The sequence below is a fragment of the Acanthochromis polyacanthus genome, chromosome 8 (assembly GCF_021347895.1).
Source record: "Acanthochromis polyacanthus isolate Apoly-LR-REF ecotype Palm Island chromosome 8, KAUST_Apoly_ChrSc, whole genome shotgun sequence".
NCBI classification, from domain to species: Eukaryota; Metazoa; Chordata; class Actinopteri; family Pomacentridae; genus Acanthochromis; species Acanthochromis polyacanthus.
In genome coordinates this window covers 9,082,300-9,097,562 of record NC_067120.1, presented here as the reverse complement: position 1 = coordinate 9,097,562, position 15,263 = coordinate 9,082,300, and the positions used below count along the sequence as shown (strand labels likewise).

Sequence of the window (15,263 nt, the reverse complement as noted above, 5' to 3'; positions counted from 1 at the left end):
ACATTCCTCAGGGCCTTACTGGCTTTTATTGAATTGTCCTGCAGAGGGCAGTAAATAACAGAGAGGCAACTTCTCACTTCGCTCAGTTAAATGTCCTGTTAGATATTTGCAGAGTTTATGATAACAAATGATCAATACGTACGTCTTAAAAACAAATCTACAACTAGTCTATTAACCATGCATGCATGTGTGCTGATTTCTGCTTGTATTTCAGAATACATTGCAGTTATAAGAGCAATGATCAGAGATAACCACCAGAGGGAGATAATTGCTAGGCTACAAGAAAAGAGTCACTATGCAGTTCTGAATAAGTAGATATTATGGAAAGTCTAATGTAATCATCAAACAATCCGACATGTTTCTTACTGATTTAGAAAAAAAAATTGGTCTGACACTAAAGAGGCTTCGTATTCCTTTTTTTCTTTCTTTGCTTCTGCACTTCAATCTGCCTGGACCCTTTTTTTGCCGTCTTTCTCATTGTTTGGATTTTATTAATTTTGGCTTTCAGTCTTTCTCAGTTCAAGACACTGAGCCTTTACACTGGAGTGTATTGTCCTAAAGCAGGGAGCACTCCAGTAGATGGTTTAATTGGAGTGCCATCACTTAGAGAACAGATGAGGCAAAGTGTTAGAGCCATCTTTCAGCATTTGCCAGCACACACTATGAATAGAGCCCGTGTGTGTGGAAGTGGTGGTGAGGGGCTGTTAACGTTGCTGAAGAGACAAATCCATCTACAACTGAGCTGAACATTTTCGCAGCAATTCATATACACACACACACATACACACACACACACACACACACACACACACAGACCCACTGAGCTACTTTCTGTGATCAGATCAAACGGAAAGACAAGCAGACGAGACCATCTCTTTGCTTGTTGTTATTTATTATGATGTCATCACAGCCTCTTTATTGCACATATCATAAACACGGAACTATTGCTTTGTGATAGGCCAGTTCCAGAGTTCAGCTTGACCTCGGGTTCATTTCGCCTGCAGAGATCTTGTGTTGTTTCAAAGCCGAGAGGCCAAGGACACATTCTGTTGTATAGCGGGGGCTATAGCACAGAGACCTTTGGAGAGCACATGGCAGTTGGCAGAGGCTGAATAGAGGAGCAATGTCTGTATAGTGGATGACAGTTTGAAAAGGATAACCAAGAATAAAGCCAATTCAGGAAGCTTCCAGCGAGAGTTACCGGATGCATAGGCTCATAACTCAGACAAGGTGATGCGTTTTTAAAGTGACGCATTTTCTTCACATCTAAACTGCAATTTCATATTCCCACACAGTCTCCAAATCCTTTATCTAACATCCCCTTATGCCCGTTCCAGCCTCCTCAATGGCATGTGCTGCACTGGGCACCCGGATCTAAGCGCCTCAGTTCAAGTGTGGGCTTCCAGTCTGTCGGTCTGGCTTAGGTGGTCTTGGCTGAGACCGACCGTTGCAAGTTTCACACATTGGAGTAGAGCTGAGGTGGACAAAGCTGGTGAGGGAAAGGTCGAAGGGGTGAAGCGGGTTGTGAGAGAGAGGGTCAGAGGAAGAGTATGGGACTCTTGTCCGAGTCTAGTCCCCAGACTAAATGAGAGGAGAATCAGGGTTAAGTGCTCTATTTGTGCGGCCATTAAAAGCCAGGACTAGAGTACAGGGCCTTGCAGAGCCAAATCTCATCAGTCACTGCCAATTTGAATCAAGACCAGCTACCCGTTTTTTCCTCTTTCTATTCCTCTTCTCTCGGCCACTCCTCACCCCTCCTCCTACCCTTCTCTTCATGCAGACAAATAGACATTCCAGCAGCGGATGTGGTGGTGGTTGTCCATAGCAACCTGCCATGCAGGGTGTATCTTGTGGGAGCAGGACCACTGAGTGAATGGCTAAGCCTTCTTCTAACAAAGACTGTGAATCTCTGAGATGCTTTGAGCTTCCATAGCAGCCCTGTGACTTCTGGGCTGTGGGAGTGCTTTACATAATCCAGCAGCAGCTTCCCTCTGCTCTGCCACATCGCTCGCTCCTGCTGCTCTCTGCACCTAACACACACGCCCCAATGTAGGTCGGCTCATCTTGGCGCATCCACTGAAATTCTTTCAATCCATCATTCAGTGTGATAATCAGAGGGTGCCGTTGGAGAGTGGCTGTGCAAAGGTGTAGAGCAGTCAAGGGATGAATGTTCAACAGATCTGTCCATATCTACTGAATTTTAACACGGAGAAAATAGATATAAAATGCTCGTCTGGGGAAGCAAATAAGTGATTCTGATCACATCTTTTGCTGAAAACATCAAATGTAACAGTCACACTTTATTTTAGACAGCATATTATACGTAAACATTGAAGATCAGTTTATTAAAAAATTACTAACATCCTAAATGCAATAAATTATTGCATGTGTCTTCTCTTTAAAATGAAAAATGCTAAATTAGTCCGCTAATTAGGCTATTTAAATTTTCTTATAACAGCTTTATTCATGTGCTTTTTTCATTATTTATTCCACCCCCTCATTATTGTCATCCAGCAGAGTCTGCAATATTTTCCACCACAAACGGAGAGTTTGATGTGTATTGATGTTTTTATAAATTTTTATGCATGTTATGCATATGAGTTCTGCTCTAACATTCTGTTGTTAGCTGGGATCTGCCAGCAGCTGACATTGTGTGCTCTGCTTCCTCTCGTGAGCCTCTCTGGGACTGCCAAAGCCAGCTGCTCCACTGTGCCTCTCAACGTCAACACATTTAACACAGACATGTAAACTGCACACTTCAATAAGTCAGCCAGCCAATGACTTCATCTTAATGGTATATGAGCTTCTCTTCCCTTCCCTTCTTTTATTGGAGCTGCTAAGCTGTAAAAAGTAAAACGAGTTTGATGGGTGTATATCAGGAATATCCATTTCACTTTTTTAATAACAGACTGGAGAAAGAAGGGCGGTAGAGAAAGTCATTTTAACCTAGGGATGCTCCAGAGTCACTGTTCCAATACTTCAGGTAAACAATCAATGGTAGAAGGCTTGGTAGGGAATAAAACTAACTGGCATAGTGTTGCCCTGAAGCATGTACTCTATATTGAGTCCACTTTTACATTTACCAAACAAGGACTTGTAGCTGGTAATGCAAAACTGATCTCTCACAACCTCTACCTGGAGCTCTATCAAACATACATTAAGGCACATAGCCATATTCAAAACACCACCACATACTGTATCTATGGGGCACAAAAACATAAGCTACCACTCCCCTGTAGTTGGAAAAATCCAGTACGTGTTCAGCAAAGCAGGCTATTTTCCTCCATTAGTGTTTGAGTCATGTGGATACTTAAAGTTCATAATTCCTGGGTGAGACACTGATTTGTTTTTGTTGACAGAACCGCTGCAGCACCATTTGCATCGGCAGTTTCGAGGCAAAAGTAATGCATTTGTTGCACTTTATCTTTTCAGGAGTGCTATTAGTTATTATCAGCAATCCATTACAGCGATCCTTCAAAGAAACAGCAGCTTAAGAGCGGGAGCGAAACACTGTTGCTTTGGTGAACACGTGTGGAACTATGGCCATTTAGATAAAGGGATTTCATGATTATAAATAGAAAAAAAATGAACATTTGTATCAAAAGCAAAACATCTTTTCCTGCAAAAACAGCCACAATAGGTTCTTATACAGATCTAGGATGCAAAACACATCTATCAAGATGTGAGCAGTTGAATTCTCAAACGGAAATTTGTCAATGGGTGTTGATGGATCTTCTTTTGTTGTTGTTTTTGTTTTGTACATGTCCATTCCAGCTGTTCTAGCCTGTCCAGTTTATGCTTTTGTCCACATTCATTCTGGGATTACAAGACTGTCAACATTGTGCTGTTTGAACCATCAGTAGTATAATATACAAATGTACAGATACACAATAGAAATGCATACATAATCGGTTATTACAATGAGACCTACAAAAAAGCATGAGAATAAAAAGTCTGTGGGATATTGCAGGTGAGGCAAGCAGAGCCACAAATGTGCATCCAGACTAAGGGACACAGCCCCTCCTAGCATGATTAAGCGCATGTCTATTTACACAGCATCATAACAAAGCTATCAAAAACAAAGGCTCCAAAAATTCCTCCTAAAAACTTTTTTTGTTCTTTTGTTTCTCTACATACAACAATGTCGATTCCATGTATATACATCCCTAGAAAATAATTTAATTATAGTTACACACTTTCTACATTTGTGAAACGATACAGTTCTAGTCCACAAGGAAGGTGTTTGTTTGTCTGTGTGTGTTTACGTGTGTGTGTGTGTGTGTACATATCGTATGGTAATGCTGACGTGTGTGAGTTTGTACAGTGTGCGTATGAGGCGGGGAAAGGATAAGTCGATGGGATAATGTTCATCAATTGGCTAACAGTCGCAGGGGCTGATTTAGAGAGTGGACTGGATGTGGTCACAGAGAGGAAGTGGTGGAGTCGACAATTTCTCTGCCGTTGCACACAGTCGGGACGTAGTGGGCACTGACAGAAGCTACGAAAAGACATGGAACAAGAAGGTTGAAATAACATGGCAATTACATAGGAGGACAGACATCTGGCATTCTTAAATATTAGACTTTTGCATGTGAATGTTCATAAAACTCTTCTACAGTTAATAATTTCTGATGCCAAACCAAGAAAAAGATGCAATATGAAGCAACAATATCTTTGCGAAATTTCAGAATTTAAACCAAATCTCAACCTGAAATCGCTTTGCCAAAAACATCAAATGATCATATCAAAATAGGCGAATACACTATTATCAGTATTTTAACTAGTATGACCTCTACAGCAAATAAACATTGAAATTAATCTTTTTAATTTGTTATATTTTGCTTTTTAAAGTACTGAAAACATGCAAAATCAAAACAGTTATTTTGTCATGAGCAAAAACCTTTCTATTTGTAAAGTCTCAGAACTTCATTGACTTATTAAACCTTAAATGTCTTATTGGGACTGACATGAGGAATTCTCAGCTGATGACAGTTCCAGAGCTGATAAATTCTCTGACTCATCAAACTTTGTGAAGACACTCAACAGCTACGGCGTGCTCTAAGCAGCTATATGAGAATCTGAAAATAAAGCTAATTGGTGTCTATGAGGTAGGGGAATACTATAATAGATATCAAAGTGCTTCGGCTTGCAGTTTCCACTGTCCAAAATATCATTAAGAATTGGCTGTCGAAAGCAACTCTGAAAATCAAGACAACATCTGAAAGACTAAAAAACTTTTCGGATAAAGCTGTACATCTGCTTGGCAGAAAGGCAAAGAAAATCCCCCATATCACTGCAAAGGACCTGCAGGAAGGTTTAACTGATACACGAGTGACTGTGCACTGTTTCATGGGTTCAACCTTACCTGCAATATAACAAAACAATCTCTGACTGTCCGAAGTTTACACAGCAACATGTGAATAAATCTCAGTGAGAAAGAAGTCCTTTGAACTGATTAAAATTCACTTCTTCAGCCACAATCAACTTGTAACTTTGTGAAAAAGAGGAGCAGCATTTGATGAAAAGAAAACTTTGCCATTTGTTAGGTGTGGGAGTGGAAATACTCTGCTTTAGGGTAGTGTGGGAGTCAGTGACACAGGCAATACGTTCTAGAGAGACGGAATAATGGATTTCACTAAATTTCAGAAAATTCTGAATGCAAACATCCTGCAGTCAACCGAGAAACTGAAAGAGAAAAGAAGACGGCTTTTAAAACAATACAATGACCCAAAGCAGACATTAAAATCGAACATAACTACTTATAGGAACACACCACACTAAATCTGTGGGGAAATGTTAAACATGCTGTGCATGCAAGGCAACCTAAAATATCTAAGAACTTGAGGTTATTTGCAAAGAAGAATGGTTAATAGTCCTAAATCAAGAGCAGAAGGACCCTTAGCTGGACACTAACAGCATTGCAAGCTGTGATATCTTCTAAAGAGTAGCTAAAAAGTCCAGATCTGGCCATATTACTGTTTAAATGTTTACTGTTTTTTGAGTTCATGAAATTAAAGCTTACTTTTACTTCAAAAAACAATTTGCCCACGACTGTCCAAGCTTTTGCACAACTGTAATAGAAGGTCGAGAAAAAGCCTTTCCCTTATTGGAAAAAGGAAAGAAGAATGTCACATAAATTATGCAAATGTCTTTAAGACAGGTAAGAAAGAAATTGCAAAGACCCTGCATCGATTTTTGAGTACGAGCAGCTGATGGCCTCAACAGGGTGATGTTAGTAAGGGAAACTAAGGAAGCACAATTGAAATTTTAAATAGAGCACCATTTTTAGAACACTGAGGAACCATTAATGTAAATAAGAAATAGGCACTAACCATCTCTTACAAACAAGATGTAAATTCAATGCAACATTAGAACAATCATAAAGAGCCTAAGTAGCTTTGTAATTTATAGTGTGCCGGTGCATTTGAGAGGAAGATGCGACTCTAATGCAGTTTAACCAACCATTAGGCTCTGTTAACGGAAAAAATCGACCCAAGGTTTGTAAGTAGAAACAAAATCAGATGGTAATAAACAGAAAATTACTGCCTATATATAAATCCTTTAGAAACACTTGCTTTGATAAAAATTGCATCCCTGCTTGCTCTACACTAGTCAACTATGCAGTTCTGTCAGTGAGACGGCACTGTTTAAAGTTTAAGAAAAAAGTCATCAATCATGCATTAAAAGTAACACTTTCAGAGGAATACTGGAAAATACAACACTGTTTGTTGTGCTGGATATTGAATGCAGTCTCTGCAAGCTGTAAAACAAAAGATAACTGCATGTAGCCTACCATGAGATGCGTATGTGGTCGCAGCCCCACTGACACTGAAGCGATTGAGGTTAAGCCTGTGGCTGGTCACATTCTTCTGGGGCTGGAACATGATGATGTGGACCTTGGGAGCGAACATACAGCCGAGGACCACGAAGCCACTGAGGCTGACTGAGATGCACATGGTAGTGGTCTGAACCTGCAGAGGAGAGACGAGAAGGCAGTAATTAGAAGCCAGACTTTGATAAATCTTGTGCTAATTTAGATGATGTTAAGCGCTAATTTGAACTGGATAATCTGTAACAATGAACATTTTCCAAAGACAAAAGCGTCTTGAATGCTTAATGCTAAGAGCTTTAAATAAAATGATAGATTACAGTCAAGTTGATAAACAGAAGAGAAATACAGACATGAAAATACTGCTGAAGACACTAACTGATCTCTGTGTGCACACAGAGCCAATGATGTCTGTAAAGCGAGAGTGCAACTCTTTGTTGGCAGACTCTGTTGCCTTGTAACAGTCCAGAGGATAACAATTACAGAATCGATCAATAAAAAGACTTAATCAACAGAGACCACAGCAGCAAGACTTACAAGTCTCTCCCTGGGAGCTTTAACTTCATTCTATGCGATTTATTGTATGAAATCAATGCTAAGAACAATTTTATTCTCTCTTAATAGCAGGTCTGCAGATTTGCATGGTATATGTTCCTTTCAGGCTTCCATAATCACTGCACAGAGATGGCTGAATAATAGCAGCACAGTTGAGCACATTAGTAATCAACCCTTCAACATCTCCTCTGTGTATGTATGTACTTATGTGAGTGGGTGAGTATGCATGTTAGTGATGTTGTGCTTGTACCTGACTAATCTTAAAGTCAGATTACAAAGCCAAAAAAATGCTTATTTCCAGAGAGAGAGCGAGAGAGAGCGAGAGAGAGAGAGAGAGAGCAGAGAAAGTGAGATGTTTTTTATGGGGATCAAATGAGCAGCTCTGGCATCAGCACTCCTCCCTTGTGCCCTTTGATACTCTGTGTGCTTGTGGAAGTGTGTGCTTGAGCTGTGTTTGTGTGTGCTTAAGATTTGTATGGCTCAGGTGAACACTCACTCCCCTTCGCTGTTAAATCTGGACATGTGTCAGCAGTTTGACAGAGCCTGTCTGTTTGTCACCCGAGGACTGCAGAGCTGGGACATTTGCCAACAGGATTAGAAATTGTTTAAGTTGCCACTACACCTGTGCTGCTGCTGTTTTGCTACCTGTGCATCTTTATTAGTCATGTTGAGGGGACAAAAAACGATTCCTGAAAGGTAAATCTTTTTTTTTTTTTTTTGTTCAGGAAAGTGGACTGTTTAGGAACTATGCACATCCAAGCATAAAAAAAAATCCTTTTTACACTTTGTTTTTTTGGATTAATTGAACTAAATCCCACAGTGTATGAATGAGTAAGCTTTAGACAGAGCCAAGAAATCTGTTTTGCCCAGTTTCCAGTCTTTATACGAGGATAAATTTGCCAACTACTAGTGTCTAGTCATATTTAGCATATCAGCATCTTCTCATCTATTGCTGTTAGAAAGAGAATATCTCAAAATATCAGACTTTTCCTTTAAGCTTAAGGTTACATCAGTTGCTTGGATGTCAATGCAATGCCCTCCTAAAAATACTATGCATGTGTGTGTACATGCAAGAAGATACCCTGTAGTCACTAGATGTAACGTAGAAGATGGGAAGAAAGGCCAGCCAAATTATACAGGTGGTGTACATGGTGAATCCGATAAACTTGGCCTCATTGAAGTTCTCAGGACACTTCCTGGTCTTGAAGGCATACCTAGAAGAAGGGAATCATGTTTCCGATTAGTCAGACATCATCTGGAAAAGTGCCAACTCCTACTCTACTGAAAACAAACCTTATAAAACTGAAATAAGACCTGATTTGTAATTTTTCTAAGAGCCCAGCACTTAGTCATTTGAAGTGCCCACGGTGGAAAACATAAAGCATGTTTGACGGTGCCTTTTACGTAATTGCAGTGCCAATCAAACCAGCTATGACACACTTACACAGTACACAGGATGACCAGGAGCACATCATATCCCAGCGACAGCAGCATGCTGGAGTCGCGTACGTTACACTTGAGGATGACAGTCTGCCGCCGCTCTGGTAAAGTAAAGCGCCGTGTCCCGGGAACCTCCAGCAACAGCCACACTGACACCATCACTAACTGGACGGAGATCAGGCTCAGACAGATGAAAACCTGGAAAAGAAGGGAGGAGAGGAAGGTAAGGTCATCAAGATCCACTGCTTGTCTGTCCATCCATCCATCTGGCTGATGCAGATGGATGGACGAGATGCTGCAATCACTCACCTGAGAGGATGGACTAATGAAGCGTGGCCTCACTGCACCCGCTCCGTCTTTCACGCCATTGAAAATCCTGGCGATTCTGTTGGTTTTGGTGAGGAGGGCGGAATAGCAGACAGCAAATGATGTGCCCAGGCCGAGGCGCCGCAGGGCACAGATGGCAGGAGAGGGTTTGGCCAAAAAGAGGAAAGTCATGGCGTAGGACATGAAGACTCCCGAGAGGAGGATGTAACACAGCTCTCTGCCTGATGCTTTCACCAGCGGAGTGTTGTTGTGTCTGATAAACACCCAAAACACCAGGCCGGTGCACATGAACCTGGGGATGGGGAAGAAGATATGGAGCCAGAAGACAGTCAATGTCATGAAGTCACTGTTCACATTCTGTTTCACAAGTCAAAAACAAAGTAAAGCCATTATCCTTCTAGGTAGGGAAACATAAATTGGTCCAAGCAGTCAGAATTACTGAGAGCTGTAAATGTGTCTAATATCAAGTCTCAGTTGACCAGACACTAAGAGCTGCCAATTTCGTAATTGCTGCTCGTTATATCTGCCAGCTTTTCTTTTTTCGCACATGCAGTTTAACAATGGCAGATTTACCACTTGCTTTTCAAAGTAATTTTTTAAACAACAGATCCTTGATTTCAGAAGTCCTTTGTCACTCACCCTACACAGGCGATGGTAATTGGACCAATGGCCCAGGCATCTTCCCACATAATATAGTCTTCAGGAAGGTCATAGCAGGAGGTCAGGTCATCAGTGGGCCACTGGCCAGGAGCGCAGGGCGAGCAGGTGAACTCATCAGCCAGGTATTCATGAGGCTCACAGGCTGTGCAGATCCAGCAGCAGTACTCACCTGGGAAATAGGAATATGTGGCAGTTTGAGATTTTTCAGGAGACACTGCTGCCTGGTATGTCTCTGTGACAGAAAAAGAAAATTGTTGAAATTCACTCTCCTACCTGCCTGCATTTTCTTCATCTCGTTGCGTTCACAGGGGTCGCTGCACTGCGAGGTGGGCACCACGTCTCTTGGCCAGCGAATCAGATCGCTGCTCAGAATCAGGCTCTCTGCCCATTCGCCCACTGGCACGTAAACATAACGATCGCCAGAGCGCTGGTAGCTGAAGATGTTGTATCGGCCCATGCCGTCCCCCTGGGAATCAAACTTCACTACTGTCTCGCTGCCAGGGGGAGAGAAAGGTGCTGGAGGGGGTTGAGAGGAGACAAAGACAGGGACAAAAAAGTGAAAAAGGCAGTGAGAAAGGAGATCAAAGTTAAACAATCAGGAACAATCATCCCATTGATGTCTCACTGATGCTTTTTAAAAGCAGCAGAGACAATAAACAATGGTCAGCTAAGCTTTAGGAGTCCCGAACAGACAGTGAAGGGCATAACAATAGCGTTTTCATTACTGAGGACCAGCCAGTTACAAAACTATTTGCTAAGAGGCTATAAATGCCAGGTATGCTTAGTGATGTGTGCATCACTGGTCTCCCACCCCTCCCTGAAGTCAAACAGGGACACGATTGCTGGTCTAAAACCTGGTCTGATAAAGTTTATTACCAAATGCATCATTAACAAACTGCCCATAAAGTCATATAGCCATGAAGGCAGAGGACTGAATCCCTGGGCAATGCTATAGCTACCCACACATTGATAGAATTAGCCTCTGGGTTTCTTCTGTGAGGGAGGTACACTGCTGAACCTGCCAAATTGGTTTGTATACATGTTATGAAAGGATTACCATCTACCCTGAGGATGTGGGAACAGAAGAGACTGTAAAATTGGCAGGATGCTGAAACCATTAAAAAAAAGAAGAAGAAGGAGAAAAGGTCTATGGACTGGAAACAAGAAGTAACTTTCTGACGTGTTGCAGGCAGCGCTGGACCTGACAGTGCTGACACTTGGTCGTTTTGACACAGACAAAGTGTATGCCACTCCTACAGTGGCACTTCAGTCCTTACAGCAGAGCAATCAACTCTGTGTTGCTGACACATAGGGCGGTATGTTATACGCTGCTGCATGTCAAATGATGATGTGACTGGGGATAGTGCAGTGTGTGTCGGGTTTATTGAGCATCACTCTTCAATGTGTAACAAGGCTCTCGGTCCTCAGTGCGCAGCAGCATTGATGATACTGTGCTGCCTTTTTCATATCTCCGCGTCTTTGGGTAACTGAAAGAAATCGGAGCCCAAATTCATTCTCCATACATACAGCTCTGGGATCAGGAGAATGAATCAGAATACAGATTGCAAATAAGCTGTTGGGCTGAGAAGTGTGCATGTGTGTGAGTGTGAGTGTGTGTGCGTGTGATGATGTGCACACAAGTGGAGGCTCCATTAGGTTTTGCTTTACAGTGTGATGGCTAAGGTATTGCTCTGAGCGCTGTGGGAGGCTGTGCTGACAGAACCAAAGCTCTGACCCCGCTGTTAGTTGCATGTGTGCGTGAATGTGTGTATGTGCGCGCGTGCAAGACACTGACAGCGGCTAAAGCTGTGCTATTGTTGTGAAAGCTCTGTGTGTTCAGAGAAGAATGGTGTGTCAGATGGCAGCAGAGGGGGTTAGGGTTTATGAAATCCATAAATCACAGAGACAGCACAACCCTCTATCTTCCTCCTCTCTCTTTTTGTCACAGGAAATTCCAAGTGTCAAGTCTTCTTTGGATTTTGGGGCTAAATGTTTCGGTGACAGCTAAATGAAAATGATTTCAATAAGAAGGTGCTGATAATATCTGGAGATGAAGAAGAGATATGAATCCATTATACTGCAAGTTGCCAGATAATAAAGTCAGCTAATAACACTGAGCAATAATGCAAGCCGGGCCCTCCTCCTCCTCCTCTTAGACACCCGTGCACATTTGCAGAAACACTTCGCCACTAGCTAATTATCATAACTGCACCTTATTAGGACCTTAGATGTGTGCTGAAGCCTAATTAGCTGCATGTGGTAATTATGTGTAATAGCTACAGACTAAAGAGATAACGGTATTGGCCTACAGACTCATTTGAGGGTGCTGTTCTGCCCTTGACTTCACTTTAACAGATCACAATCGGGAGCAGTATATTCAGAGGACTGGTGATTCCTCCCTGTGGCCAGCATCAGTGACCTTGCTGATGTGACAGAATGGCTTATCAAGAAAGCATATGAGGGTGCAAGTTAGCTCTGGCGAAGGCCACCAAGATTCCTGTGACTGCAGAGAGCGGACACAGGCAGCCCCGGTCCTTGACTGATAGATGGCATTCTCTCTCCTCATTGCTGTCCTGGGCTAAATTTAAAAATATAGTGAGCTCCAGTGGCCAAGGATTCCTGTTTTGAGGCTAACACTGGCATGCTAAAACACTCACAATAACTATTCCAAAGAACTCATGCCAAACAGACACAATAGCAGGAACACCAACATCTTAGTTTGTCTCCTAACACTACTAACACATTTAGGTTCATCCTCAGGGGAATGTGAATATCTTTGTCAAATTCCACGCCAATTCATCCCATAGTTTTTGAATTATTTTAGCCTGAATCAAACTGGTGGACTGACATTGCCATCATGCAGCTAGAGGCTACAAAACGTGAATCTCAAGTGAATGACTAGAAGGAAGTCTCTCCCTCAGGTTTTCCTCTCAACAACATGTTTCTGTATGATGTAACTGCAATGAACCATGAACTGAAGCGATTCAATCATTTGAGGAATTGAATGTGGCGACTGCTTCCTACCAGAAGCTTGTAGGCTCTCCTGCGGTGTCTTAACACTTTCCGAAAACCTAAAACAAGTGCTGATAAATGACTCTGTGTCACCTCATCCATACAATACTTCCCACTCGCTCAGCTCAGTCCAGCTGAGACCCACAGCAGGGACTGCCCTCAGCACCACAGCTCTGAGTGACTTTCCACGCCTGTGAGGTGTTGTCAGCATCCAAACGTGAACCATGACTGCTGAAATCATCCCCGTTGTGTAGCTGTGGTATAGTGTCTGACAGGCTAAAGCAAACAGTACTAGAGCCATACCTTTCAACTCAGTGAAACAAAGTGCTGTTTGTGCAGATCAACTGTCAATATACTCCAGTTTATCTTAAAAGATGAATGAAAATATGGTCTTGGCTACCAAATATGAAACAAATAGCACATACAACAACAATAAATGAAGTGAGCAGAGACAAAGTGCATTTATACAGCTGAAACCAGATTCCTAATTCTTGAAAGACTTTAGCATTCCCGCTAACTTGAGAAACACCTTATTATTCTAGCTTAATTAGAAGCATGGTGAAAACAGGCTTTTCATTCAGAAGCTGAGAAATTAATTATGTTCTCGGCCATGTCGGGCTAAAGCGAAGCCCAAGGGGGATTGTGGGTATTAAAGGCAAGGAGCGGCAGAGGAGGCAAAAAGGGGCTTGGGAGGAATAAGTAGGAATAAGTAATCTAAAAGTGGAGAGAGAGGAGTAAAGAAGGGGAATCTTTTCCTTGTGCAGGATGTGACTGCACACACAAGTGCACACAGTATAAATATATACGCAGGGAGGCTCCCAAATGTCACAAACGCGCACACAGACAGATCACATTAGCTCTATTTGTTCTCCCTATAGATCTGATCCCAGGGGACGGAGGTACTGCCATGGATGGGCCACGGAGCAACAGGCCACAAGGGAATAAGAGGACAGATAGGATGGAGAAAAGAAAGTCTGAAATAAAGGTGAGAAATGTATAGGAGGGAAGGTGTAGCAGTGCAGGCTTGACTGGAAGAAAGGTGGCGAGATAGAGGAGACAAAAGGAAGGCAAGACAAAAAACAGAAGGTGCTGGGATGGAGGATGAGCCGGGAGACAAGATAAGGGCAAAAAAAAGGGAGGTAAGTGACAAGGGAGAAGAATGCGAGAGAAAAAAGAGAGGAGATAGCAAAGGGGAAATAGCAAGAAACTGGTGTCATGGCAGCAGAGATATAGGTGGATGGAGGAAAGCCTTTAGAGGGAGGAATCAATAGAGAATTGGTGAAGGGTGGATGGAAGGATGAGCAAAGTGAACGAGTGGAGGAACAGACCGGTGCAGAGAGGCAGTGGAGGCAGGAGAGCAACCTTGTGAAGTCTGAGTGGGATGTGCTGTTTTTGAATGTAGAGAGAGTAGGACATTTTCTGGGTGAGAAAGGAGAGATATAGAAAGATAGAGTGTTGAAGAGCAGGAGAGAGTGACAGAAAGACGTAGAGAGACAGAGACGGAGACGGAGAGACAGAGGAAGAGAGCGAAGAGAAAACGAGGGAGAGAATGAGTGAAGGTTGTTCTCGAGCATCTAAACGTTGCAGTAAGCTCTCTGCTCAATATGGCCCTGAAGGCACACCGCCTCTGCTAACACAGACATAACACACACACACACACACACACACACACACACACACACACACACACACACACACACACACACGCACACGCACACGCGCGCACACACACACACGCACGTACGCACGCACACAAATACACACAAGCACAGAGAAGGGGGAATATCACATCTATCACCACTATTTGAACAGAAGACTGCATGCATGTGTGTATATACTGATCTGTTTGCTGCAGATCGGGGAGGTGGATGGGTGGGAGTTGAATGATGGCTTTGAGAAGTGTGTGGGTTGGGGGTGTCTGCAATTTCATGCCGGTAGAAAAACAAGCATTTCAAGCATCCTCTTTGTAAAAAAAAAAAAAAAAAAAAAAAAAAAAAAAGCTGACTGTTTTGTACATGTTTGTGTATGTGCCTATGCATGTCTGTGTTTTGTGTTTGAAGTATGTAGTGAGGCCTCGTGACAACGCACAAATACACCTTTGTGTCTATTACTAGTTGGTGTGGAGCAGTTCCCATGATCTACCAGATCACTTCAACAATTGGCAACAGTGTCGGCTTCATTACCATAGCAACTAGATGAGACCAGATGAAGAGAGCTGCATATGAAAACACCCTCCTAACCGCACAACATACTGCCTCAGTGCACCACATAGACTGTCAGTAAAACACAACAAAACAAGCCTCATCATGATTAAAGGCACAGTGTGCGCTGCTGTGAATATAAAGTTAAAGACAGTGGTTAGTACTTAGGCGTATTTGGACGTGTGAAGATATAAGGGAGATCAAAGTATGACAGAAGGCAAAGAATATGCAACGGACAT

At 42.5% G+C, this 15,263-nt stretch overlaps 1 protein-coding gene across 2 annotated transcripts in view; it reads right to left on the bottom strand.

Moving 5' to 3' along the window:
- Positions 1-871: 871 nt before the first annotated feature.
- Positions 872-15,263, bottom strand: part of grm3 (glutamate receptor, metabotropic 3) — a 41,513-nt gene continuing 27,121 nt past the window's right edge. For both annotated transcript variants that reach the window (XM_022191961.2, XM_022191962.2), the window contains 7 exons: positions 10,085-10,327; positions 9,791-9,980; positions 9,134-9,443; positions 8,829-9,022; positions 8,466-8,598; positions 6,794-6,971; positions 872-4,498 (listed from right to left, as the gene is read on the bottom strand). In XM_022191961.2, the coding sequence (XP_022047653.1) occupies positions 4,422-4,498; positions 6,794-6,971; positions 8,466-8,598; positions 8,829-9,022; positions 9,134-9,443; positions 9,791-9,980; positions 10,085-10,327 (1,325 nt within the window). In that variant the 3' untranslated portion in view covers positions 872-4,421. The remainder of the gene's footprint in view (positions 4,499-6,793; positions 6,972-8,465; positions 8,599-8,828; positions 9,023-9,133; positions 9,444-9,790; positions 9,981-10,084; positions 10,328-15,263) is intronic.